At 37.2% G+C, this 27552-nt stretch overlaps 1 protein-coding gene across 1 annotated transcript in view; it reads right to left on the bottom strand.

Moving 5' to 3' along the window:
- GTF2F2 (general transcription factor IIF subunit 2) overlaps positions 1 to 27552 on the bottom strand; it is a 157835-nt gene that overhangs the window by 13841 nt on the left and 116442 nt on the right. Inside the window, exons 6-7 of the mRNA XM_077778771.1 lie at positions 16687 to 16786; positions 3003 to 3146 (exon numbers count right to left, since the gene is read on the bottom strand). Of these exons, the coding sequence (XP_077634897.1) occupies positions 3003 to 3146; positions 16687 to 16786 (244 nt within the window). The remainder of the gene's footprint in view (positions 1 to 3002; positions 3147 to 16686; positions 16787 to 27552) is intronic.

The raw sequence follows: 27552 nt of genomic DNA, 5'->3' as shown, positions 1-27552 counted from the left end.
GAACCATGAGATCATGACCTGAGCTGAAGTTGGATGCTCAACCGAGCCACCCAAGCACCCCGAGCTCTAATTTTTTTTTTTTTCTTTACGGTTTCTTCATTTATTTTTGAGAGGGAAATAGAGGGACAGTGGGGATGGGAGTGGTGGTGGCAGAGAATCCCAAGCAGGCTCCACAGCTGTCAGTGCAGAGCCCGACATGGGGCTTGAACTCCTAAATCATAAGATCATGACCTGAGCCAAAACAAAGAGTCTGACGCTTAATAGACTGAGCCACCCAGGTGCCTCTAAGCAGCTCTATTTTAAGAGATTCACTGAGTACCCCTACATAAAAATTATCTGAAACATCACCAAAACTGAGAGAAATACTAGTTACTCCTTTACTTTGACACAAAATGAATTTTAAAAAAAGTGTATTGGGCGCCTAGGTGGCTCAGTTGGTTAAGAGTCCCACTTTGGCTCAGATCATGATCTCACAGTTCATGGGTTCAAGCCCTGCATTGGGCTCTGTGCTGACAGCGCAGAGCCTGGAGCCTGTTTCAGGTTCTGTGTCTACCGCTCTCTCTGTCCCCTCCCCCACTCGTGCTCTCGGTCTATCTCAAAAATAAATAAACATTTAAAAAGGTAAGAACAATTTAAAAAACAGTAAGTTGGTCTATGTTAAGAAATTGGAAGGCAGGGGCGCCTGGGTGGCTCAGTCGGTTAAGCGTCTGACTTCAGCTCCGGTCATGATCTCACAGTTTGTGTGTTTGAGCCCCGCATCAGGCTCTGTGCTGAATGTTTGCTTGGAGCCTGCTTCAGATTCTGTGTTTCCTCTCTCTGCCTCTCCTCCACTCATGCTTTGTCTCACTCTGTCTCTCAAAAATAAATAAATGTAAAAAAAAAATTTAAAAATAAATAAATCAATCAGGCTGTTTGTTTAAAAAAAAAAAGAAATTGGAAAGCAAAGAAATTGTTTTCTCTAGTATCATCTAAATGTCCTTCTACAAATGCTTATTTTCCTGTATCTAGTGTGTGTGTGTTATTCCATAAGAATATACTGCCTGCATTCAGTTTCTGGAATGGCTTCTGTGCGTGTGTATGTATCTATGCATGTGTATATATATGACACGAGAATAAATTTCATTAAATACAGAAAAACAGCTTAGCTAATGAATTATTCTATTTCAAGTTTTTTAAAATCTAGTTTGAAATGCTGTGTCTAAGGCTTAGAAGCTGAAGGGACTGAAGTCATTAAGAGGAGCTGATAATGCTGCAGCATAAGTACGTGCCTCTTCTCTATTAAAAAAAGTACTTAGATCTTTTGCAATTTAATTTCTTAATAAAAAAGTGAAAGACTGAAGTGTAACAGTGAAGAAATCTGTAGAAGTGGGAAAACTACAATCAATATTGGAATTTCATTAAGGTATTTCCTAAAGCTTTGAGTAAGTCAGAAGATAAAAGGACAGAAAATAAAAGACATTCCATTTAATTTTTTAAAACCCTATAAATAAGTATTGTTACCATTCAATTCTCTGCTTTGCTAATGTTAGGTGTAAGAAAGTGAAACAGAAGGAAATGTGACTCAAAGACTGAGTAAAAGGGATTTGGATTCCTTATTTGTTACCAGTGTTTTAATAGATTAGAAATACAAATTATTAGCAAATAGGCACAACAGTGTTGGGAGCCGTTTCTGAACTCAGAGGTTGAGAAAGAACTCCCTATGAGGTTAGGGTCAGTTGTATGGACTCCTTTACCATCAGATGGTAACCCATATCCACCCCCCACCCAATTGTTTCTGCTTGAGCACCGACCCCCAAGGCATCTTGTGATTGGTATTGGAGTGACTTATTCTGGCCTTGAATATGTTGATTGCACCCTGTGAAGGAACCTATTGTAGGAACTTCTTCTCTTGTGATTATGGGAGCAAACATTTGGGTTTCCTGAAAGACCTGTTTTTCTTAATACTTCCCCTTAAACAAATAGGCTATTGACCCCTGCTCACAAAGAAATAACTTTGCCCTTTTTATGCTAAAATCATTGTCTTGTATGCTAAAGATACCTTCCTTCCCCATAGGCTAAGCATCTAAATCACCTACCTCAATCACTATTGATAAAGGTTATGCATGAGTCTCCTAAAAATCTATGTTCTGGGAAATTCTTACATATCAAAGAAATTTGTCATCAGAAATCACTGTCTAAGGCAAATGCCGCTTCGGTGCCATCCCCCAAACACTTAATTATAAAATAAAGTTAAGCCCCAGTCAGAGCAGAGATGCCTGCCTGGTGGCTTTCTTATCCCTCCCTCGCCGACAGCGTCCATCCTTCATGGACCCCTGGACCTGGCCGGAGCAGGACTCCAGCACAAAAGTCTGAAGCAGGGATTAAAAAATGATTATTTATAGTACAAACTTTCTAAAACATCAATTTAATAAATTTTTCCTTTAAAATAGAGAATAGGCCATCCTGACCACAACCTCCACCAACACTGTGGGGCAGTACACAGCTCAAGTGTAAAAGGATCTAGTTAGTGGTAGGTAAATTTTGATTAAAAAAAAAAAAAAAATCCACCAAAGCACAGTTCGTAACAGAGATGAACCCCCTCTTCATGACAAATCAGTATGGCTCTTACAGGAATGTGGTTCTTCTAGGAGGCACATTTTCACATAAATAAAAGAAGCTGAGTGTTTTTGGAGGGAGCTATGGGAACAAAAGAAAGACTAGAAAATGATATAAACAAAGATTTCAGGCTTAATGTCAAGCATCCGTCAAAGGAAGGGTATATCTACTTTTTCTTCATATGGAACTGTTAACATTAATGTATTTGAAATCAAAATAATGAAGCTGATGTTCCCAAAAAACAAAACAAAACAAAAGGGTATTGAGACATGTTTCCTGAGTGTTGAAATAAGCCCCAACATTAGCCCAGGTGCATGTGAACTTCTTCACATATGACCCTTCTCTTCAGTAACGTCGTCTAACTGAAGCAGGACATAGTTAAAGGATCAATGTGAGCATATACATACCACAGGTTGTTTTGTGATGTCCACCAAGTCCTTAAGATTGTAATACTGATGTTTCTCAAATGCTGAAAATAGCATGTCTAAAACGTGTTGTTTATCAGCTCGAGCTCGTTTTCCATCTTCTTTCTTTTTCCTTTCATATTCAATCTAAGTTCAAAAAGCAAAAGTAATAAAGGCATTAATCCAACATACTCACTCTGAAATACAGGCATTCTCTTTTTATCACCCAAAAATATGGTTAATTTCAAACTGTAAGGCTATAGTTTAAAGAGCTGTGGCTCCTCAGGGGCTCCTCAGACCTTGAAGGCTCTAAGAGGTATTAACATGCCATCCGTAAACCACTTTCATTATTTCCAAAAGCTTTATATAATGCCTCCATTTGCCTCCAAATAGCTTCTCTGCCAAATTAGAAATCAGTGTGGCTCTGATGAACTCATGTTGATTAGAAAGTCCAACTTGCAGCTCCTTTGTTTTTAATACAGTAAAATAGTTTATCTAACAGATACAGTTTGGTAGGCAATATCTTTCAAAATTGAGGTTTCTGGGGACAGACAGAAGATTAAAAAGCAGGTAGATTATAGAAGAGGTTCTCTAGGAAAAGTATGAAAAGCAGTGGTAAAGAGAAAAGAGTGTGGACAGTGACCTCCTTGAACATATATAATGAAGTAAGCTTACTAACAGAAAATGGTAATAATACTCAGTACTCAAAGCACAAGCAAACTATTTTTCCCCAAATCCCTATTTTATCTTAACAATTCGTGTGAACTCTAAATTCACCTGTATAATACACCTTTATTTGTAATATAAAAATAAAATACCTTTCATTCAAATAAAAATGACACTCTAGGATCAAGGGGTATGTTTGTCCTATAATTCTGTGTAGCATTATGCATGCTAGATTGAAAGCAGTGGCACTAAGATATAAACTTTCTCCTAGCGTTACCATCCAGAGATTTCATCAGTTGTAAAAAAATTACTTAAAAAAATTTTTTTAATGTATTATTTGTTTTTGAGACAGTGCAAACAGGGGAGGCGTAGAGAGAGAGAGAGGGAGTAAGGGAGAGGGGAGTAAGGGAGAGAGGGAGAGAGGGAGAGGGAGGGGGGGGGAGAGGGAGACAGAGGATCCAAAGCAGGCTCTGTGCTGACAGTAATGAGCCCAATGTGGAGCTTGAACTCATGAACTGTGAGATCATGACCTGAGATGAAGTTGGAAGCTCAACTGACTGAGTCACCCAGGTGCCCCCCAAAATCATTAAGCAACCTACTAAATGGGAAAGATGTTTGCAATCGATATGTTAGATAGGGAATTAGTATCCAAAACATATAAAGAACTTTTAGAACTTAACAACAACAACAAAAACCCTAAATAATCCCCCAAAACACCAATCTGATTAAGAAATGGGAAGAATACCCTAACAGACATTATTCCAAAAACATACACATGGCCAACAAATACATGAAAAGATGCTCAAATACTAATCATCAGTGAAATATAAACTAAAACTACAATGAGATATCACCTTACACCTGTCAGAATAGCTAAAATCAAAAAGACAAGAAACAAGCAGCATTGGTAAGAATGTGGAGAAAAGGGAACTCTAACGCACTGCTGATAGGAATGTAAATTGGTACACTATGAAAAACAGTATGGAGGGGCGCCTGGGTGGCTCAGACGGTTAAACATCCAACTTTGGCTCAGGTCATGATCTCATGGTTTGTGGGTTCAAGTCCCACGCTGGGCTCTGTGCTGACAGCTAGCTCAAAGCCTGGAGCCTGCTTCAGATTCTGTATCTCCCTCTCTCTCTGATCCTCCCCTGCTCATGCTGTGTGTCTCTCTCTCTCAGAAATAAATTAAAAAAATTTTTTTTAAATAAAAAAAAGAAAAACAGTATGGAGATTCCTCAAAAAAATTAAAAATAGAAATACTGCATGATCCAATAATTCCATTATTGGTTATCTACCCAAGGAAAAAGAAAACACTAAGTCAAAAAGATAAATGCATCTCCATGTTTACTGCAGCATTATTTACAATTAGCCAAGATATGGAAGCAACCTAAGAGTCCATCACTAGACATATGAGTAAGAAAAATATACATACAATGGAATATTATGCAGTCACAATGTCACATCATTATGCATGATGAGATCATGCCATTTGTGATAACATGGATGGATCTAGAGGGTATTATGCTAAGTGAAATAAGTCAGACCAAGAAAGACAAATACCATGTAATACTCACGAGGAATCTAAAAAAACAAATGAGTAAACAAACAAAAAGAATCAGACCTATAAATGCCAGAGGGGAGCAGGGAAGGAGATGTGCAAAATGAGTAAAGGGGAGTGGGAGATACAGGCTTCCAGTTATGGAATGAATAAGTCTTGGGAGTAAAAGGTCTACCATGGGGGGCTGCCTGGGTGACTCAACAGGTTAAGTGTCCAACTCTTGGTTTCAGCTCAGATCACGATCTCACGGTTTGTGGGTTTGAGCCTTAACTGGGGCTCTGTGCTGACAGCAAGGAGACTCCTGGAGATTCTGTCTCTATCTCTCTGCCCCTTCCCTGCTTGCTCTCTCTCTCTCTCAAAATATATAAACATTTATACATATTAAAAAAAGGCGTAACACAGGAAACACAGTCAGTGATACTGTAATAGTGTTGTATGGTGACAGATGGTAGTTATGCTTGTGGTTAGCAGAGCATAACGTGCAGAGATGTTGAATCACTATACTGTACACCTAAAACTAATAGCACTGTGTCAATGATACTCAAAAGAATTTTTAAAGACTTACTCTTTATTGAAAACAGGCCACTTATATTCACTCACTTGAGTAGGCTAAGCTTTTAATTTTTAATTATTTTTTATTTTAAAAATAAGTTTATTTATTTTGAGAGAGAAAGGGAGAGAGAGAAGAGAATCTCAAGCATGCTCCACATTGTCAGCACAGAGCCTGACACAGGGCTTGATCTCATGAACTGTGAGATTGTGACCTGAGACAAAATCAAGTCAGATACTTAACCCACTGAGCCACCCAGGTGCCCAAGCTTTTAATGTTTTAAAGAAACACAGCCCACTTAGTAAATAAAGCATCAGGAGGCTCAATGAAAGCTGCCAGAGAACATTCTCCTCTGCATCACTTGGAATTAACTATAATCTAGGCAGTAGCTTAAAAAAAAAAGAAATGTATTTCAAAACCTACAGCTAAATTACTGCATAAATGCCATCCTCATATAGTTTTAGGCTTACTCTCTATATATTAACAATAGAGATTTGTTAGAAAAGAGATAAAATTTAGTTTTTACTGATGTTAAATAGAGAAAACTAGTTATGTTAAATAGCATAACTAGAAGAGCTAGAAGCAAGAATGGAGAGGACAGAGACCAAAGTAACTTATGATCAAGGAGAAAATCCAAATCTTCCCAATATGGGGAAGACGGAAAAACAGATGAAAACATGCATTTAAGGGCAAAGGCAGAGTAGAGTGTCTGTCCCTATTCAGTGGGAGATGTACAGATAGCAAAGACTGAAAGGGATGGATCTTTGGTCCATTCAAGAATTTTCTCTCTTTAGGATCAAAAGGAGGATAAAAATAGGGTGCCTGGTTGGCTCAGCTGGTCGAACATACAGCCCTTGATGTTGGGATCATGAGTTCAAGTCCCACCTTGGGTGTAGAGCTTACTTAAAAAAAAAAAAAAAGAAGGGTAGCAGCAAGAGGATAGGTACATTATGGAGAAGGTAAGCATGAAGACCAGGACAAAACACACAAATCCAAGCAGGACCGTCTTTGGGTTAAATAGAGAAATAACATGGAATGCCTTAAGGGATTAATATCTTAAGCCATGCTTTGTTGAGCAATGTCTGAAATATATATGTTGCCTGTTTACAATTGTACTTAGTTTATATCCTGAACCCCCCTTCCACTCTTGCACCTCATTTGAATGGTTTTATGTTTTGTATTAAGATGAATAATCCAGGGGCACCTAGGTGGCTCAGTCAGTTAAGCATCCGACTCTTGATTTCGGCTCGGGTCACGATTTCATGTTTTGTGAGTTGAAGCCCCGCATCCCACTCTGTGTTGGCAGTGTGGAGCCTGCTTAGATTCTTTATCTCTGGCCCTTTCCCACTTGTGGTGTCTCTGTCTCAAAAAAATGAATCAACGACAACAACAACAAAAAACACAGACACACACACACACACACACACACACACACACACACGAACAATCCAGAAAAGATGACTGCTAAAAAAAAAAACCCCAAAAAAGTCTGGACTAGGAGATGAAGTTGTTATAATCTTTTACTCTAATCAAGTGTGGGATAAGAATAACTTAACTTGGATTTAGAAAAATAAAGGGAAACAGAATCACATTAAGAAAGGGTGAAGAAAGCCTACTGCCTTCCCATAGGCTTTAGTGGGATGTGGGATTTCATTTAGCCAGAGGCCCCAGGTCCTCAAGAAAAATATTACCAAAGTGAGGACTGAGTGAAGGTCCAGTGTGAAGCTTCTGTACTCTCTGTGTGGAGCCACAGTTGCAGGATATTCCAGGTGGCCTCCTGTCCCAGCTTTTTAAAAAAATTTTAAGTGTTTTTTATTTATTTCTGAGACAGAGAGAGAGACAGCGTGAGCAGTGGAGGGTCAGAGAGAGAGTGAGACACAGAATCTGAAACAGACTCCAGGTTCTGAGCTAGCTGTCAGCACAGAGCCTGATGTGGGGCTCGATCCCACGAACTGTGTGATCATGAATTGAGCTGAAGTTGGACGCTTAACCAACTGAGCCACCCAGGTGCCCCTTACCCATCTTTAATTTATGCTGAGAGAAGGTGGAAGAGTTAAATTCAGGAAACAGTAAAGAGAAGTGATGGCACATTCAGCTTCCACCCTGAGGAGACTCTTCCTTGTGTGAAATGCCTGGAGAAGCTAGGAAGGTTAACAGGAAAATGTTTTGAAATACAGACAATCCCCAACTTACAATGGTTTGACTTAGGATTTTTCAACTTAATGATGGTGTGAAAGCAACATGTATGCAGTAGACACTGTAAGTGGATTTCTGAATTTGGATCCTTTACCTGACTGGCAACATGCTGTGCGGTCCTCTCTCTTGGGGTGTGCGGCAGCAGCCAGCTGGAGCTCCAGGTCAGCCATGCCACCACCAGAGGAAAGAACCCCTACACTTACCACCACTCTGTTTCCTACTTTCAGTACGGTACTCAATACATTACGTGAGATAGTCAACACCTCATTATGATCTGGTGGTAGAGGATTCTGCCCAAATGTGGAGAGGCTAATGTTAGTGTTCTCACCACATTTAAGGTAGGCTAGCCCAAGCTACGGTGTCGGTAGGTTAGGTGTATTAAACATATTTCCAACTTACGATATTTTCAATTTTGACTGAAACCCCATCAAAATTTGAGGCAGATCTATAAAGAAACCTGCTGATAAAGCAAGATGGTCCACTTCAGAGAGGGTACACACTCTAATTGGTAGCAGAGAGAAAATCCTTGTACGTGTTTGCCATCAAATTGTTTCAACCCCAACATGTCAGATCCAAGAGAGCCTCAAAATGACTATATTCACTGCTGGTGCTTTCCTACTTTAGATGTGGGGGAACAGACGAGGCGTGTGCTGTGTTAACGGTGTCTATCGGTACCTTGGCATCTAGGGGCAGAGCAACTGAACTTTACGCTTGACTAGTGAAATAAAAACACTTAAAATTACAATCTGAAAACCCAGGCACATAAAATAATAACAGCAACAAATTGGCAATATTAATCTTCATTAGAGAAACTAAAGTAACAGAAAATTTAATTTATTTAAACACAAAAAGCAAAATAGAACATGTCTCTAATGTCCTCAGGGCCTACACTGCGGGATAACTCATAGAAAAAGACTGTTTTAAAACAAAATTTTTGTAGTTTAGCATTAGTTAAATCTTTTTTTGGTAATGTCCAAGACAGGCTTATAATCTAAAGTTTACTCTGTGGAAGCAAGTAGTTCCAAGGGATGTATGTGAAATTATAAAAAAGGGACTGAAATGATTTCCATAGTCATTAAATTATTAATGACTAACTTTATACACAGAACAAAACTAAGATCCTGAGGTAACTTTTCTTTTTGAAACTGAACAGCATAGAAATGACAATCTTAATACTGTAGTACTTAAAATGTTGTACAGATAAAATTAAATCTACAAATAAACTACAGATGATATGAACTAGTCTATTAAGGAGAAGACTATAATGTTATTTCTTCTCTTTTTAGCTCTTTTCCATTTGGGCATTTTGTTTTGTACTGGCATACCAGCCTTGTAAGCAAATGGTGATACTCAAAACAGCCCCGCATTTAACTCGTTAGCAGCCACCATAATATATTAGAGGGATAGTTACTGGACCAGAAATGGCTATTATGTGAATTTTAATTACCGGTATTATATCTGATCCAGTGATCAATGCACAACCAGCTGTATAGAAATAAATGTCAATTCATAAAGGACTTTAAACTTAGTCTCCAATTAAAAATTTTACAATCCAAAAAAATCTATCATACACAATTTTTCATTCACAACAGAAAACAAATTATTCAGGACTAACATGCAACCAATTGTTGAAAATCCATTGTGCTTTGGTATAGAGATACTCAACCATCATTACTGAAACCTTAATCACTGAAAACAATTATAAAAGCCACCCACTGCCAATTAAAATACTACAATACAGATGTCTGTAAATTTCTAGATTGTTGTTTGCAGAAATACTTTGATTGCTTTGTCAAGGCAGTCTTTGTGGAAGCTTTTAACTTTTGAAGTGAGCATGACAGCCTTGAATATCATGGTTTGCATTTAAATTCTTGCAAAGATCCTCCTCACCCCTAATGCTTCTATTTTTGCAGTGTGTTGTTATCTTCTGGGAGGAAATTAATTCTTTAGAGTCAGTGAGTTCTTGGTGTGCAAATTCAAATGGACAAAGCATGTAGCATACTTATACTAATACTAGGCAAATACTGCTGAGAAGCCTTTATGATACAGTCCTACAGGCATCTATTATTCATTTAGCAAAATTCCAAATTTATACATAAAACTAAAAAACCCAAACCACTACAACAAAAACAAACCCAACAACCATAACACAGTTGGTCGCCACACCAAAGGAAATAGAATGTGCATAAAAATAAATTTTCCTCCTAGTTCCCAGGGATACCCTCAAAATTTTATGTCATCATTTGAATACCTCCAACAATGATGCTCTAGTTAAGTTCTTCTAATTCTCTATTACTTTTTGACCAACAGTTGTTGCCAGGAGAAAGAAGGAACAGAAAAATATTCTTTAAAGCTGGGGACCAGAGAGGATGATAAAGACAACAAAATATTAATCCTTTATAATTCCAAAACCTTAGGTTTGGTGGAAAGAGACCTCCTGGTCTCCTCTCAGGTATTATTTTTGCCCCTACCTCCAACAGGAGACGGCAGACAAACTATGAAGTCCATGGCTGCATGCTATGGGAACCTGAACCCAGGGAACCTGAAAATTTTTAGGATAGTTGGCCTCCACAGGAGATCAATTAAAATCAATCTCTGGAGGTATTTTTCTTTTTAAAAAGCTTCCCAGGGGATTCTAGTGTACAGCTAGCACTGAGAACCATTATCCAGACAACAGAAGACTGAATTTCTTATGAGAAAAGGCCTAAAAGTGCAGACTATGTGTGAGAAGTCTGTGAAATTTACCCATGCTAGATGATGTCCACAAAGCCAGTGAAACCACATACAGAAGCACCCTTACTTGCAGAGATGGAGGGAGCTGGCAGGAGTCTAACATATCAGCTAATTCTATGTGTATCAATCTGTGAATTGTAAAAATGTACTATTATATTAATGTGCGTGGATATTTTAAAGCACACATAAACAAAAAAATTTAAGGACATGAAATAAAAAACAAAACATTATTTTAAGGGTAAGTTTTTAAAAAATTTTTAAAATGTTTTATTTATTTCTGAGAGAGAGAGACAGAGAGAGAGAGACAGAGACAGATAGAGAATCTGAAACAGGTTCCCAGGCTCTGAGCTGGCTGTCAGCAGCTCGAACCCACGAGCCATGAGATCATGACCTGAGCCGAAGTCAGATGCTTAACTGACTGAGCCACCCAGGCGCCCCATAAGAGTAAGTTTTAATTTGTCAAAATTATAAAATACATTTTGGTTTTGTTCTGAAAATACAGTATTCACATTCTGGATGCTTAATTTTTAGGTGAATTCCAAATTATAGTAGGTTTTTTTTTTTTTTTAAATAGTAGCTTTGTACCAGCAATAGCTAATACAACGTAAGGTCCAACACACACACAAAAGTTAGGGTCACTATGTCAGTTATCTTCAATGAGCCTTCAGCCCCAGGCCTTGGGAGGTGGTGTCAGTAGGGGACCTACAGGTTACGCTTCCAAGAGTCCCTTGCCAGCTGGTTTCCAGCTGGGGCTCTGCCAATGGGAGAATCAAAGTGGGAGGGAGATTTCTGCTTTTTTGTGTCTTTTGTACACCTCCCAGCAGCAGCAGCTTCCTTGTCTCTGATCACCAATGGCTCTCTCCCTTTTCTAACTTCAGCCTTCCACATTGTATTTGTAAGCCATTTGTAACCAATTCCCCACGTTAAATCCTTCCTGCTTGAACATCTAGAATTGGTTTTGTTTCCATGACAGACACTCACTGAATCATCACCAAAGACAGGGATGACAAGCCACATTTAAAATGACATTGCTAATTTCCTTTTTGGAATTCCAGGGCCAAGTTCTTGTCACATCAGATTTACATTATCATTGTTTCTACCTCACGCAATGACTGATAAAGAGGTCATTTTAGCTAGAAGTGTCAGTTTTTCCACTTTCTTGTTCATATATATTTGCATTATTAGTATATTATCTTTACAGGAAACTTAACCATTTGTTCATTTTAATATTAAAAAAATTTTAATGTTTTATTTATTTCTGAGAGAGAGACAACATGAGCAGGGGAGGGTCAGAGAGAGAGGGAGACACAGAATCTGAAGCAGGCTCCAGGCTCTGAGCTAGCTGTCAGCACAGAGCCTTACATGGGGCTTGAACCCACGAACCCTGAGATCATGACCTGAGCTGAAGTTGGACGCTCAACCAACTGAGCCACCCAGGCGCCCTCTCATTTGTTCATTTTATAAGACTGACTTTAACTAACAATAGGTACTATAATATAAACCTCTTAATTTAGCATCGGACCTAAAAAGCTGAAAGCAAATGAAAATGTGAGGTGCTGGAAATACCCCTGTCAAACCATCGGTGTTACAAAATTCTTATTCTTCTGCTGAAAAATGACTAGCATAGGGACTGCATGAGGGTGCTAGGGTCAATCCACAGTATCTTCTAAAGCTCAATTTCTTTCCTTTATTACATGAAAAACAAGATAAATACAAGTTCCAATATTTCTCCCCTCACTCAATGGCACTCCTGTAAATCCTACTTTGACAAGCCATTTTTTCCCAAAGTTTGTTTTCACAAACACTTCAAAGGATGGGGAAGGAAAATTTAATGTTCATATGTCTACAAAATATAGAATTAAACAAATTCCAAGGTCCATAATTTTAATATATTTAAGTGTCCATTTCAAGAGGAGAATATAATCAGAGCCTATAATCTCTTTTAATACAGAATCATTTTACACAAATTTTTTTTCCCAAAAAAGACTCTGACAAAAATTGGTGTTTCAAAATTTTGAAAAATGCTGACCTACGTGAACTAGTTTCAAGTTTCAGAAATGTAATGAAGATGGAAGGTACAAGAAAACTACTTACAGAGAAACCTAACAGGTCATATGTTACAGGTAAGGCAAGAGTTTTCAGGGCCAAGTCTTTCAAGGAAGGAACATTCTAAATTATAATTCTAATCATATATTCTTTTTGGCCCAATAAATGCTTTCTGAATGGCAAGTATGGTAGACATTATATCCCATATAGTTTGTGAACTAAAGAAATAAATTTGAATTTAATGATTAGAATAGCTCCATGTACAAAGTGGGAGCTTATCAAATATTTGGAAATGACAGGTATCTACCCCCAAAACCAAGAGCACACGGCATACACTGTATGTTAGCCTACTTGACAATAAATTATATTTTTAAAAAATTGGAAACGATTACATATGTATTCTACATACAGTTTACCAGACTTGAACTATGTGGATTTTTCAATAAATACAATACTGTAAATGTATCTTCTATTCCTTGTAGAAGAAATTATTTTCATAATAAGTTTCTTTTGTCTACCTTACTTTACTGTAAGAATACAGTATATAATACATGTAATATTCAAAATATGTGTTAATTGACTGTTTATATGATCAGGAAGGCTTCCAATCAACAGTAGGCTATTAGTTGTTAAGTTTTTGGGGGAGTCAAAAGTTATACATGGATTTGAGTACGGGGAGTGGGGTTGGGGAGGAGTCAGTGCCCCTGACCCTCGCATTGTTCAAGGGTCAACTGTGGTCATTTGTAAACGTATTTATGTGCCACAGGTGGGTGGAAAAGGTTCTGGGGTAAATGCAAGGTGGGTTCTTTCTAATCAAATATAGTTTTAAAAATATCTATGTCATTTCCCAACCCCTCTTTTAGTTTTTGTAGAAAGTTTTTTCCTTACATTTATCCTGAAAATTGTATTCGAAGATCCTCAACTGTTACAATGAAATACCAGGCTTCATGTTTACATTGCCCACTATGTTTGAAATGTCTGAAAACAATTCAATTCATGGAATTTAAAATTTTTATTGAATGTCTTGATTATATACCCCCTAAGTCATTTTGTTAAATTATGTTAATGTTTCTCAAACCACTAAAAAAAATCAAAGTGTCCTTTTAATAAAAATAACAAAAGCTTTATACTCTAAGTTTATTTATTTATTTTGAGAGAGAGAGCATGAGTAGGGGAGAGAATCCCAAGCAGACTCTGGGCTGTTAGCAGAGAGCCCCATGCGGGGCTCGATCTCATGAACAATGAGATCATGACCTGAACCAAAAAGCAAGAGTCAAGACACTTTACTGACTGAGCCACCCAAGTACTCCACAAAAGCTTATACTCTTCCTATAGTTGGTATTATACTATAATACTGAATATCTTTTTAAAAGCTATGTAGGTGCCCCCATTCATTCTGATATACTCCCATGGGGGTAAAGAATTACTAAATATTCAAATAATGCAAAGTGATAGATTAGAGTCAATCTTCATTTTTATATAAACAAAATCTTTCCAAAGATTACTATATGGCTCATTACTATTACTATAACTACATTAGTATAATGTCTCACCAATGCTATGACAACCTTAATAAAGGTTGATACCATGAACTGCAGCTTATTGTTAAAAAGTCTTAAGGCAGATGTTTTTTATCATTATATCCTAATAAGGAGTTCAGAATATAATGTATTCATAGTTACTTTAGTTGCAAAAAGAAAATAATATAAAAACATCCTAAAAATATGAAATTTGGGATATGTCTTCTATACCTGCCAGGTGGAGATAATGCCAATGCCACGAAGAATATGAACTTTGATACCAGCAAAGTGCCAGCTTTGACTGATTTTCCTTTTGTCTTATAAACAGTGGTAGGAGATCATCATGGCCAGGTACTAATACTCTTTCCTAGCTTTCTTACTTTTCTTTATTCCAACAAAAAGCTTTACTGCCCATTGTTAACAATTCAAACAATACATACTCATTATAATGATTCCAACAATTCACAAAGACTATAAAGAAGAAAACTAGGATAAAATCATTCTAGCTCCTACCATCCCCAAATAACAACTGTTAAAGTATTTAATCTTAATTTTGGACATTTGCTTCCAATCTTTGACTGTCTTAAGCAATAGAGAGAAACACTACTATATATTTAACTTTGGGTACTTGTCTTTCTATGATACATCCTTAGATACAAGACTGCTGAGTCAAAGGATATATTCTTTATAGTGTTTTTGATATAAATTATCAAACTTCTCTCCAGAAAGGTTAGATCTCTTTATAGCTTATGAAAGTATGGTCTTTTGTTGTCCTTACTGTGATAATGAAGACACCAAAAAGGTAGATTTTTATCTACATGTCTCAATCAACAGACAACATAAAATATCCCTCTTGGATTACCAGACACTGATTCAGCCTGTTCTCTTCTTTTAATTTACATTTCCCCTAAAGCATAACCAGAGGCTGAGAAGTGAAAGCCTGGCTGGATGCAAATGAACTTTGACTTGATTACTTAATCCACACAACGTAGCAATTTTTAAAATCTGAATGTCTTTAGGAAGAGGCATGTGCACTCCAGTTCATCATAGCCCCTACCATTTCACCTTCAATTTCAGCATCCTGCTCACGGAAGATGCCTAGTTGGCTCTACAGGCATTTGCTACCTCTCATGTAAAATAACTCAAATATCATCAAGTAGTGGTTTGATAGATACTAACCTGTGACACCTAAATCTGTATACTTAAGGCCAGTCCTAAAAAGGGATTATTTCTTCCTAAATATTGTATATCTAGAGAAATGTTAAGCAACAAAGTAGGACACAAGATATCAACTGTTATCACTTGACTTAACTCAGGCTTCACTCTATTTTCAGAAAATCATCACATTTTCCCTTATGTCTCAAGTATTTCAAGACCCCAAATCCTCAGCCCTTTTAGTATTGCTAACGACCTGCAACAACATAGCATAGTGGTAAATTAACAGCATGGCTCCTAAAACAGACTACCTGGGTTCAACACCTGGACTGGTTAGTTACCGGCTGTGCAACCTCAAGCTAACATCTCAGTGTGTTAGTTACCTTCTGTTAAGTATGAAGACCAATATGTTATTATGAATCACTCAGAACAGTGCCTGGTACATAACATGCATACAATATGTTTGTATATAATATAACATAATATAACATATATAGTATATGCAAGATATATTTTAATAAAAATGGTTTAAAAACATATACCGGCAGTCCTCACTTTCCATGGTAGTGTGAGACCATAAAAATGCCTATGGAAGTTGAAACTGTGCAAAGCAATCCTTTTTGTTTTTATAATTTTTTAAAGTTTATTTTTATTTGAGAGTGAGGCAGGGAGGAAGCAGGGGAGGGACAGATAGACAGAGATAGATTACCAAGCAGGCTCCGCACTGCAGCACAGAGCCCGATGTGGGGCTTAAACCCACAAACCATGAGGCCATGACCTGAGTTAAGTCGAGAGTCAGATGCTTAACCAAGTGGGCCACCCAGGCACTCTGAAACTATGCAAAGCAATTTTAATAATCAATGGGAAAAATTACCATTGTTGGAAACTTAAAATTTCTTGTTAATACATAAAAATTTCCACTTATAAAGGTATGGAAAAATGGGGAAAAAAATCAAACTAATATTTAAGTAGATTGTAATTTAAAACATTGGAAACACTGAAAAATGAAGTGTTTTATTTCTTTGAAAAATTTATCAAGAGTAGTTTCAATAGTAGTTGTCGTCTTCTCATTATTTTACTTAGGATACAGAGTGAACATCTTCTCCATGCTGGGCAAACTGTCATATTCCTTCCTCAGTCTAGATAACCCAAGCACCTAATAGCAGGTACACGACTGCTAAGGTCCTTTTAAAACCTAAAAGTCTACAAAACTTAAGAGAAGAATAAAGATATAACAGAATGAAGAAAGACATGAAGACTTACATTGTACTGATGATTAGCAACAGGTTTATAATTGGTTGTTACAACTTTGTCCAGCTGTTGTGACAACCTTACAGGTTTGGAAGATTCTTCTATTTGCAACCTGAAAAAAAGAAGGCATTATTAACAAACTTATTTATTAGAGGGAAACCTGAAGAGTTATTCCTATAATTCTTCTTACTCAAGAACACTTAATATATAAAAAAGTAACCTCAGAAGATACACTAAGCCTTAATATAATCCTTCAGAAACACACTGAATGTGTATGACAGTAATGCACAAACCAGAACATAAGCTAAACATATAAATTTATCTCATAATTCTCCAACTTGCTTCTAATTTTACACTGTACAGTCAAGTCTGAACTACTAACGCCAAAGAAGCTAACCAGTTTTAAATTTCTGGGGGAAAAAAATCTACCTGTAAAAATGAACTATCTTAATTACATGGCATTAAACTAATCAAGCTATTAATTCAAAATTCTATTCACTTGATAAGAGATAAAGATAATATGCTGACACTCAGGTCTAATGATTGCTTTATTAGACAGCACAGATAATGGAACATTTCCATCATCAAATACACTTCTCTTTAATAGAACTGGTAAAAAACTATTGCAGACCTTCATCTAAATTAAATTATAACTCAAAATACCACTTTTTGGAAAAGCTATACACAAATGACTTTAAATCCTCTTGTTTAATAGAACAGGGACTAAAAATAATTTTCATTTAAAATTTATTTAAAAACACAACTCGCAGTATAAAAAGTACCTGTTTTTATAAAACACTTATTACTTTATTCCTTGCATGAACTTAGTATCTATTTGCTTCTGCCCTTTTTTAAGGTATGTAACACCTAATTACTCAGAAGAATTTAGATTTATACCAACTGCATTTTTAAATGTAAAAGTTATAAATATTATAGGTTTTGATTTTACTATGATTCCCAAACTCAATATAGTAATTCCTGTGTTGAAACACACATATTCAAATTCTACCAGTTATTTCTAAATCTCAGCATGGAGCATAGAGCCCAAGGTGGAGCTTGAACTCATGACCCTGGATCCAGACCTGAGTTGAGGGGGACCTGGGTGGCTCAGTCAGTTGAGCATCTGACTCTTGACTTCAGCTCAGGTCATAATTCCAGGGTCATGGGATCAAGCCCCGCGTCAGGCTCCGCACTGGGCATGGAGTCTGTTTAAGATTCTTTCTTTCTCGGTTCCTCCGTCCCTCTCCCCTACTTTCATGCTCTAAAATAAAAATCAAAAAACTTTTGATCTGTGAGCTGAGATCAAAAGTTGGATGTTTAACCCACTGAGCCACTCAAGCACCCACTCAAGCCACCTCAGTGGCTTAACCCACTGAGCCACTCAAGCCACTCAATCATAAAATGGTTATTTTATGAAACATAAGAAAAGTACTCGAGAAATGTCATTAGAAACTTACTGTATATGTAACTATAAATCATACATACAATGTCACTTTGCTTTTCATGAGCCAAATATACTTTCTATGAACCAGGAAGAAAGTACTAGCTAGAAGTCTAGAAGGGGGATGTCTACCCAAAGATGGACTTGGACTTCTACTCCTTCAGTGGCCTCTTTCTTAACTGCTCTTGGACAAAGCACCAGCTCTTTCAAATGACTTCATGTCCCTCTGGGATCTAGTCCCTGTTTATCTCTCCAGCTTTATCCACATTCTCCCACATCTGTACAGACTGCAGCTGTGCCATGACCAGAATTTAGTGGAAGGTTCTTGCTGATAATCATCCAGCAAGTGTTTACTGGGTGCCTATCTCTGCCGGGCACCAGGTTAGAGGCTGGGAAGGTAGCAGTAAAGAAAAGACTTGCTCTAATGGAAGACCAACATTAAACAAATGCTTACCTATAACTCATTAACTGCAGTACTAAAATGGAGCAGGGGACTGGTATTATGACAACTGACTGCATGATGCTATGAAGTAAATATTAACCCCAATGTGTGCACTTGAGAGTAAACTAGAGCAGGACTGCTCATGCTTTCAAGAGGTGAGGCAAGGGGCACTTGAGTGGCTCAGTCAGTTGAGCATCCAACTTTAGCTCAGGTCATGATCTAACAGCTTGTGAGTTAGTTCAAGCCCCACGTCAGGCTCTGTGCTGACAGCTCAGAGCCTGGAGCCTGCTTTGGATCTGTGTCTCCCTCTCTCTCTGCCCCTCCCCTACTCATGCTCAGTCTCTCTTTAAAAAAAAAAAAAAAAAAAACAAACAAAGAGGTGAGGCAAAAAGACTGAGTGGAAATGACTCCTCTAAGCTGAGAAGATGTCTCAAAGTGACTAAGAGAAAAAAGTGATTGCACACAAGTGTAGGAATGTTTACAGGGGTTAGAACTAAGAATGTATGACTCCTTGGGGGAAAACAAATAATCAAGTAGCAGCCTATTTCCGAAAACCTTTGTGTTCTAATCTTAGCCCTACCCTTACTGGAATCAGTTCTCAGGGGTTTGGCCTCTGTTAAATGGTAATCTGTCTGTTATACTGCCACTAAATTGTCTTCCTTGTTTCAATCATCGCACTCCATAATTTGATCTTATGAGACATTCAAGGAGGGAGGCATGTACTAGCTCCTTCCTCCCACATTAAATGATTGTTGCCATTACTTCACAATTTGAAAATTCCTTGGGGTTTCAGTTTGTTTAGGTAAGTGTGTCTTTATAAGTGGTAACTTATTCCTGTCATACTCTTACACTTGAATTTATTTGCAGGCACTGCATCCTGATTCAGGTTCAGGTGACATACTTCCCTTTCAATTCTAGCACAAAAGCTCTAAAAGCCAATGCTGTCATCCACAGAGGGTCATGACATTTTTATCCTCAAAGTATTTCATCTCTTAAATATAGAAAGGAAAACAGTGAATTAACTTTTTAAAAATAAAGAACTCATATAAAAACTTAACCTTCTTATTATGTATTTAAAACGTCAACTTCAAGGGTTTTGTTTTAATTAAAAGAGGGTATCTTGTGATTCAAGACTCAAAACATTAATCTAGGGACTGAAAATGTAACATATTTTTAAAGAACTAAGGCTTAAAATACTTTAATAAACCTGAATACTTTAAAATACGTTGGCAGGTTTCTTACCTAACACAAATAAATTCATCTAACATTATCTCATGAAGTGTCAAAACAATTTGCAACTCCATTTCACCACTGAACAATGTCCTTAATTAAACATCACAGACCTCAATATGCCTTCAAAGTCTTGGTTTATCTGGGTTTGCACAAAATAACATAATTTGGAAATATTTGGTTTGTAAAGCTGAACAGCAAAGTACACACAAAGGTTGTGGGCTGGACTGAGAGCAAACTAAAAGCTACACAGACCCGGAGATTTAAAAAAAAAAAAATGGGTCTTAACTTTTTCAGGAAAATTTTAAATATGGTGTTATTTTCAAGAAACTGTAATGAAACTGTGATCATTTCGATGCAGCCAGGTCTTGTTATACCTTTGCTTTATAAACCATTAAAAAAATACGTAGTGGTAATTACTACCAACGCTTCAGGACAATTTTGAATACAGTACTTCCATTCTTAGAAAGCTCGAATGATTACTAGTCTTTCTGGAATTATTAGCTAAAGAGCCAGTTTTATCTCTTATTTCTTACTATCAAAGTAAGAGCTTGAGATACTAACAAAACAGTAATAACTATCACAAGTAATACTGAACATCTAAAGAGCATTTACTACGGACTGGAAAGAGTGTTAAAAGCTTTATCTAGATCACCTCCATCTCACTGTTTCTTCATAGTATGCAAAAATAGAACTAGAACTCAGATCCTTTTTTTCCCCCCCCTTTTACTCCATGTTTCAAGCAGTTAATTTATAGTCCCTAATAGTATACAGTCCCTTCTATACAGTCTCCCAAAAGGTAGATAGCAGAATAAAATCTCTAATTAAAATTTCATTGAGTTTAGTTCAAAATAAGTAATTCTCTTTGACACTCACCAACCTGCCTGCAACTAGGCCAATTACACACACGCACATGCTCCTTTTCAACACTGAATAGAAGATTTCTATTAAGTTAATGTCACAAGTCATTAGGCTACAATCATGGTCCATAATCAATCACCCTTATCAAAATCAAAGATCTTCTTCATTATACTTTATTAAGATTTATGTACTATACTGGGAATTGATTTTCACATTATTTAGTATATTTCTGAAATATAAAGTGTATGTTAAAAAAAAAAGAATAGTAGCATAAATATCTCCAAAATAATGTAAAGGGTGAACACTGGCAGACTGGGAAAGAGAAGTCTACAAATTTTAGTCAACAGATCCTCCGTTCACTCTCCTTGGTAAGTTCAGTGCTTCCCTTATAAAAGTAACAATAAATATTTGTTAAGCAAATGAAGAAATGAACACCATTATTGAACAGTTCGATCACAAAGGGCAAGAACCACATTAAGAAATCCCACATTAATGCTTGATTTTATAAATGCAGACTATTTTCATGGCTAACTGGAAACCCCTAAGTAATACTGCCTTGGCTAATCTGGTTACCAACTACGGAATTAAACAACTACAAAGAAAAACAAAGCAAAAAACACTGAACAACAAATGTTTCCATCAGCAACTGCCAATGTAGGAGTCATTTGTGTTATAGCTGTATTTGACTGCAATTTATGCTATTCTTAAAATGACAGATTTCACAAAAGAATGTGTATTTTCTAAGATTTTGATTTCGTTTCTAAAAGGAGAAAGTAAGCAAAGAGGTAAACAATGTCTCTAAAGGGGAGAAGGAGGCTGACATTTGCAGGGTGAGAGAAAGAAAGATCTCAAGGCAAGGAGAAGCAGGAATAGCAGGGCAGCACCAGAAGTGCCTAGGAGGGAGAGCACATACACTTGGCCCAAAGTCAGATACCCAAAGGGAAGTTTCAGAAGACAGCCCAGTTTGGGAGCAGGCACACAGAAGGCTGGGAGAGAGGCCAGGTGAGGTAATAACCAGGTGCACACTGAGCTGATTTACTAATATGAAAGGTTCTGGTGACATTTAATATAGTCCACTTATAGGAAGTTTTAAATATTCTGATAATAGGAGAATGAGAGCTTCCTGAAGGAACTATACCAAGAAGCACATGGATCTGACTGGCAATGAAGAAATTTTATAGCTTGCAACTGATGAGCAATTGAGTTATATCCTTACCTGGCAGGGCTATTCAAAAGATGAAAGACAGTAAATACGAAATTAAATAGTTTAAGTGTCTCTTACTAATATTTATTCATTATTTGTAAGCTTTATGAAAACAGGAACCTTCCTCATATTCCTAGGGCCTAGAATAGGCATGCAGTATAACTGTGTTAAATAATAAGTGAGAAGATAAAAGATGAAAAGAAAAGTTTTAGGCTGCATTCAATCAGGGATGGTAATCTGGTTGTCAAATCATGAGATTCACAGGAATATATCTAACACTCAGATCTGACATTTAAGAGAATTGGCTTAATAGGTTTAATTTTCACTCTGAAGGAAACAGACACTCCATATCTACTTACACCGTCTAATATAACCACAAGCAATATACAGTTATTTAAATTAAATTAAAACTCAGCTCCTCAGGCACACCAACCATACTTTAAGTGCCCAATAGGTACATGTGGCTGTTGGCCTACATCCTGGACAGCACAGAGACAGAACACTTCTGTCACTGCAGAAAGTTCAACTGGAGAATCAAAAGTCAAATCTCTACAGGAGTCTGTCAAGTAAAGTAGGAAGTAAGAAGTACCAGTGACAGATGGCGTCCGTGGTAACCTGGAAATAGAGCACATGCTCCATCCCATGTGGGTGATAAGTCCTTAGCACTTACTTGTTAGTCTGTAGGAATACAAGTAGAGTATTACCAGATCTTCTAATTACTCAAGAAAATGCAGAGTCAGATTTTTATGTGAAGGTATTTATTAAACAGTGCCAACTAATTCAATTTTTTTTTAATGTTTTATTTATTTCTGAGAGAGGGAGAGAGAGACAGAGAGACAGCGTGAGCAGAGGAGGGGCAGAGAGAGAGGGAGACACAGAGTCTGAAACAGGCTCTGTGCTGACAGCTCAGAGCCCGACACGGGGCTCGAACCCACGAACCGTGAGATCATGACCTGAGCCGAAGTCGGACGCTCAACCGCCTGAGCCGCCCAGGTGCCCCCAATTCAATTTTTATAAAGGGCAAACCCTCCCCCTCCCCAAACAAAAATAACCCCTCAATACCAAAGAACACATATACTAGCTATACTAGGCCACTAGTTAGCAGCTCTCTGACATCTATATTATCCCAGGGGTTTTGTTTGCTTTTTGTAAGGAAAGCAGCAGCAAAGAATTAAGAATTATTACTAGAAGGTGGAAAGTCATGACACAAGTGTGTAATAACCACTTGCATAAAGAGTCCAGTTTTGTTGAAGGAGCAGCCATTCCCTCTACCTCCAATCCCATTCCTCTATCCTAATGTGAATCCGTGGGCTGGCTGAGAGACTCTCCTAGATTGTTGTTGGGGGAGTACATTCCAGCCAGTAATCAGACTAACAATCAAGAAATATCTCCTAAACAATACAGAAATTAGACAGTTGGCTCTTTATAAAACTAGCAATTTCATATGATTCAACATAACAGTTCCTGCTAAATGACAGACTTAACATTGAGTTGAATTCTCCAAATGAGAAAAGAATTCAAATTGCTAATTAAGTTCCAGCATAATGGTGACTTGCCCATGATCACACAGTTTGTCAGAAGCAGAGAGGGGGGAAAATTCAAGATTCCCTGTCCAGTACTCTTCACCTATATCATAATTATATCTTAAACATAATAAAACAATCCAGATGTCTTTTTGAGTTGATAAGCATACACTATCCCAATTTAAAATATTTGTATCTATTTGAGAAAATATCCTATGTCCCCAAATATGTCCCTTACATTAGCCAGCCAAGTCTTCGGAAGGGGGCTATATTCCTCAAAGAAATGAGGACTCACACTTGGACCTTGTTTTTTCCTAGATTCTAGTTAGAAACAACAGCCACCGATATATTTTTGGTATGTGTTGAGTAAGGTAAAATAAATAACTGTTAGTGTAATGAAGACATTTTCTAACGGCCTCGTTCTTGTTTTTTAAATTACTGCCTAATTTCTATTTTTCACTGAAACACTGTAAGACTGTCAATCTATTATCAAATTTTCACTTCAGGAAGAGTGTCACGAGCATTTCAGAAAGTACCTATCTCTGTTGGTTAAACAATACAAAATCTCCACTCAAAGTGCAAAATATAAATATCTTGCCTCCTGCCAAAACATTATCACTATCTTACACAGTTTATCATTTATCTATCTATCTATCTATCTATCTATCTATCTATCTATCTATCTATCTAGAGACAGAGAGTGAGAGGGGCAGAGAGAGAGGGAAAGAGAGAGAGAGAATCCCAAGCAGGCTCCATACCATCAGCATGGAGCCCAATGTGGGCCTTGAACTCACAAACTGTGAGATCATGACCTGAGCCGAAACCAAAGTCAGATGCTTAACTGACTGAGCCACCCAGTCGCCCCTAGTTTATCCTTTTAAATTCTTTCCTTATGTTATTTACTATCTTAAACTTGAATGCAAGTCCATTCAGTGGATACTTTTACCTAAGCAGTAGCATTATTTCTAAGTCACCAGAGCTCTGGTTGTATATAAATAAAACAGACACCAAACTAGAGGAAGGGGGCTAGGAAGACCGCATACTACTACAACAACAACAACAACAACAACAACAACAACAGCAACTTCTTATGAGTCTAGAAAACAACAGGATGTCTAAGGTTTGCATTGCTTAAAGTTTCTGTGCAAATAATTATAAATTATGGTCACTTGCAACTTATCCATTATAATTTTTTTTCTTTAGTCTAAGTTGCGTATGCTTTTTAAATACCATCTCATGAAAGCAAATTTCTTTTCACTTTGGAAAGTCTGGATTTCAATTTAAGTGTGTGTATGATGGAGAAGGAGAAGGAATGAACAGGCATAAAGGTAAGAGGGGACAGACAGAAGGGAGGGATAGCATTTACTGGAAGAAACCCTTTGCTACTAATGTTTTTCCTTTTTCTTTTTTTAAACTTTTTTAAATGTTTATTTTTAAGAGAGAGTGAGAGCAGGGGAGAGGCAGAGAGAGAGGGGGAGACATAAAACCCAAAGCAGACTCCAGGCTCCATGGGTCAGCCCCAATGCAGGGTTCAAACCCATGAACTGTGATATCATGACCCGAGCCAAAGTCGGTGCTTAACTGAGTGAGCTACCCAGGTGCTCCTGCTTATGCTTTTCCTTTTATATGCTTTTCCTTTTAATCGGATACTCTAGTCACTATTTGAGTACAGACAAAAAGTAGAAATACATGAGTGGGAAAAAAAGGGTACCTAAGCAGGGACCATTTACTACTTCTCAATACATGACCAAAAACTAGCTACTGTTTCTATGTTAGAAGTGAAATTATCCTAAACTTTAATGCATGGTGAGAGACAAAAATACTTCTATTTCATTCCCTAAGATCTTTTCATTTTAGGTGTGCTTGGGTGGCTCAGTTGGTTAAGTGTCCAAGTCTTGATCTTGGCTCAGGTCATGATCTCATGGTTTGTGGAATGAAGCCCTATACTGGGCTCTGTGCTGATAGTGTGCAGCCAGCTTGGAATTCTCTCTCCCTCTCTCTGCATCTCTCTCTTAAAATAAATAAACATTAAAACAAAAAAAGAAGCCCTTTTCATTTTATTTCCCTTCCTCCAACTCCAGTGAAGGTAAAAAGCCTAAATAATTTGGTAGAGTTCCCAGGAGTGTGGGCAAAAGCTTATATATCAAGAAGGTCGACCAGTATTTATAACTCAATATTCAAAAGAGCAACAAAGAACTATCATTTGTATTCAGATTCATGCCAGTAATTCGCATTAAAAAAATTAGAGAATAAAATCAAACCTCTGGCATATATATGTAAGACCTTGAACGATGCTTAGTCAGAAAGAATGTACCATATCATGTATGATATGGTAGGGTTTGAAGCCAGACTCTGATCATAAGTTCCAGTCCTATCACCTGGTATGACCTTGGACAAGTTAGTCAACCTCTTTGACACTTCGTGATCTTGTGGGGAAAACTGAGGATTATAAAAAAAAGAAATAAGGGAGATAATCTGTATAAAACACTTGGTGGATAGCCTGCCCCAGAGTATGCATTCAGTACACGATAGCTATTACTGTAATTACTGTTACTAATCAAGTAATCATATTGAACAGAAATGTATGGGAGGTCCTTTATTTATTCCAATAGGGTAATTTGGCTACATCAGATTAAAAGCACTTTCTTTGATCTCCTCTGATGTTTTCAAGGATAAGAAAATTTCTTCCTAAATGCCATTTGGCTACAGGTAAAACATTTAATGGCTCACAGAAGTCTTAATTAAAAAACTTATTAGGAGTGCTCAGTGCTTATTGGTTTCGGCTCATGTCATGATCTCATGGCTCCTGAGTTTGAGCCCCATACCTGACTGAGCTGACAGTGCAGAACCTGCTTGGGATTCTCTCTGTCTCTCTCACAAAAGAAATACACATTTGAAAAATAAAACAAAAAATAAAAAAACTAATTATAACTTAACCGCAGCATCAAAAGACATAAAAATATGGTAGCTTACAGTTTTGGGTAACTATGCATCTGACTTTAAAAATTCACTGAATTATTAGATGTAGTCAAGTATTTTTGGAATTCATCTTTATAGGACACTCAAATCAATGTCTCATATATGACTTTCAACCAGAAGTGATTAGAACATGTATCTAAGTTTAACAAAAGTAGAAAACTATATTTGAGTAGAACATCTCTAAGTTATACAGATAACTCATAACCATTCTTCAACTAACAGTCTCAAAAATCATCTTTCCCTGTCTTCGTCATCATATTAAAATATGATTCAAGGAGGTTTTATAATATTCTTCCCAGAGGAAAGGGCCACCTTTAGAAAAACCACAAGGTGGGTGCAAATGGCTGGAATAACTGTTTTATTCCTCACCTTCCCTTCATTGTATCTCTGTTGGCTAGGATCCCTGTTTGTTTTACCTCCTCGACCTTTTTAGTTGGTTTTCTCCATATTTTCTAAGGAGACCATTTCAAATACATTATTTTACTCAAGGACCAAACAGGCTAATGCCTCAGGAAACATTAAACAATAACCCTTAGGCCCTTTTCTATCCTGTAACCCCTAAGAGTTCATTTAGATTTTCATATCTGAAAGAATGCTTTGCCCAACACTTACCTACAATGACCCTCACAAACTTTTGTGTATGCATTTAGAAATCTTCCTGAAACCACCATTTTACTCATGCAATTTGGCTTTCCCCATCCAATTTCTTCTCCCAGATTACTTTGAAAAACAGAACGTGAGTTTTGCCTAAGTACTAATTCTAGAGAGTTCTGTTGTTTAAAAGCTCCCACTCAGCTAAGTAACGGACTTTAGCCTTCTGCTTTCCTGCATTTTCCCCACGTACAACCAGAGTCCACGGACTCCCACAATGACGTATGACTCAGAGGAATGACTGGATGAGAGAGCTGCAGGCCAAGTAGTCACCGTGGCATTCAATGTGATATACTGGGGACTGCCAAGCCCTTGAATATTCTCCAATCACATCATACACACCTTGACTGAAAATAGTTAAAAAAATGAAGTGTTTAATAGGATGCAAATTTCCTTCTTTTCATTAAAGATCAAAATGTATTCATTAATTTAAGGCTGTAATGTTTTTAAGAGCTTCAAGTCTCACACAGGTTTTACTAAAGTGGATAAAATTCTTTACAAACTAAAAGAAAGGGGCACCTGGCTGGCTCAGTTAGTTAACCCTCCA

The sequence above is a fragment of the Crocuta crocuta genome, unplaced genomic scaffold, assembly GCF_008692635.1.
Source record: "Crocuta crocuta isolate KB4526 unplaced genomic scaffold, BGI_CrCroc_1.0 scaffold586, whole genome shotgun sequence".
Lineage (NCBI taxonomy): Eukaryota > Metazoa > Chordata > Mammalia > Carnivora > Hyaenidae > Crocuta > Crocuta crocuta.
The sequence above is the reverse complement of the archived record's forward strand: the minus strand, read 5'-3'. Positions and strand labels throughout refer to the sequence as shown.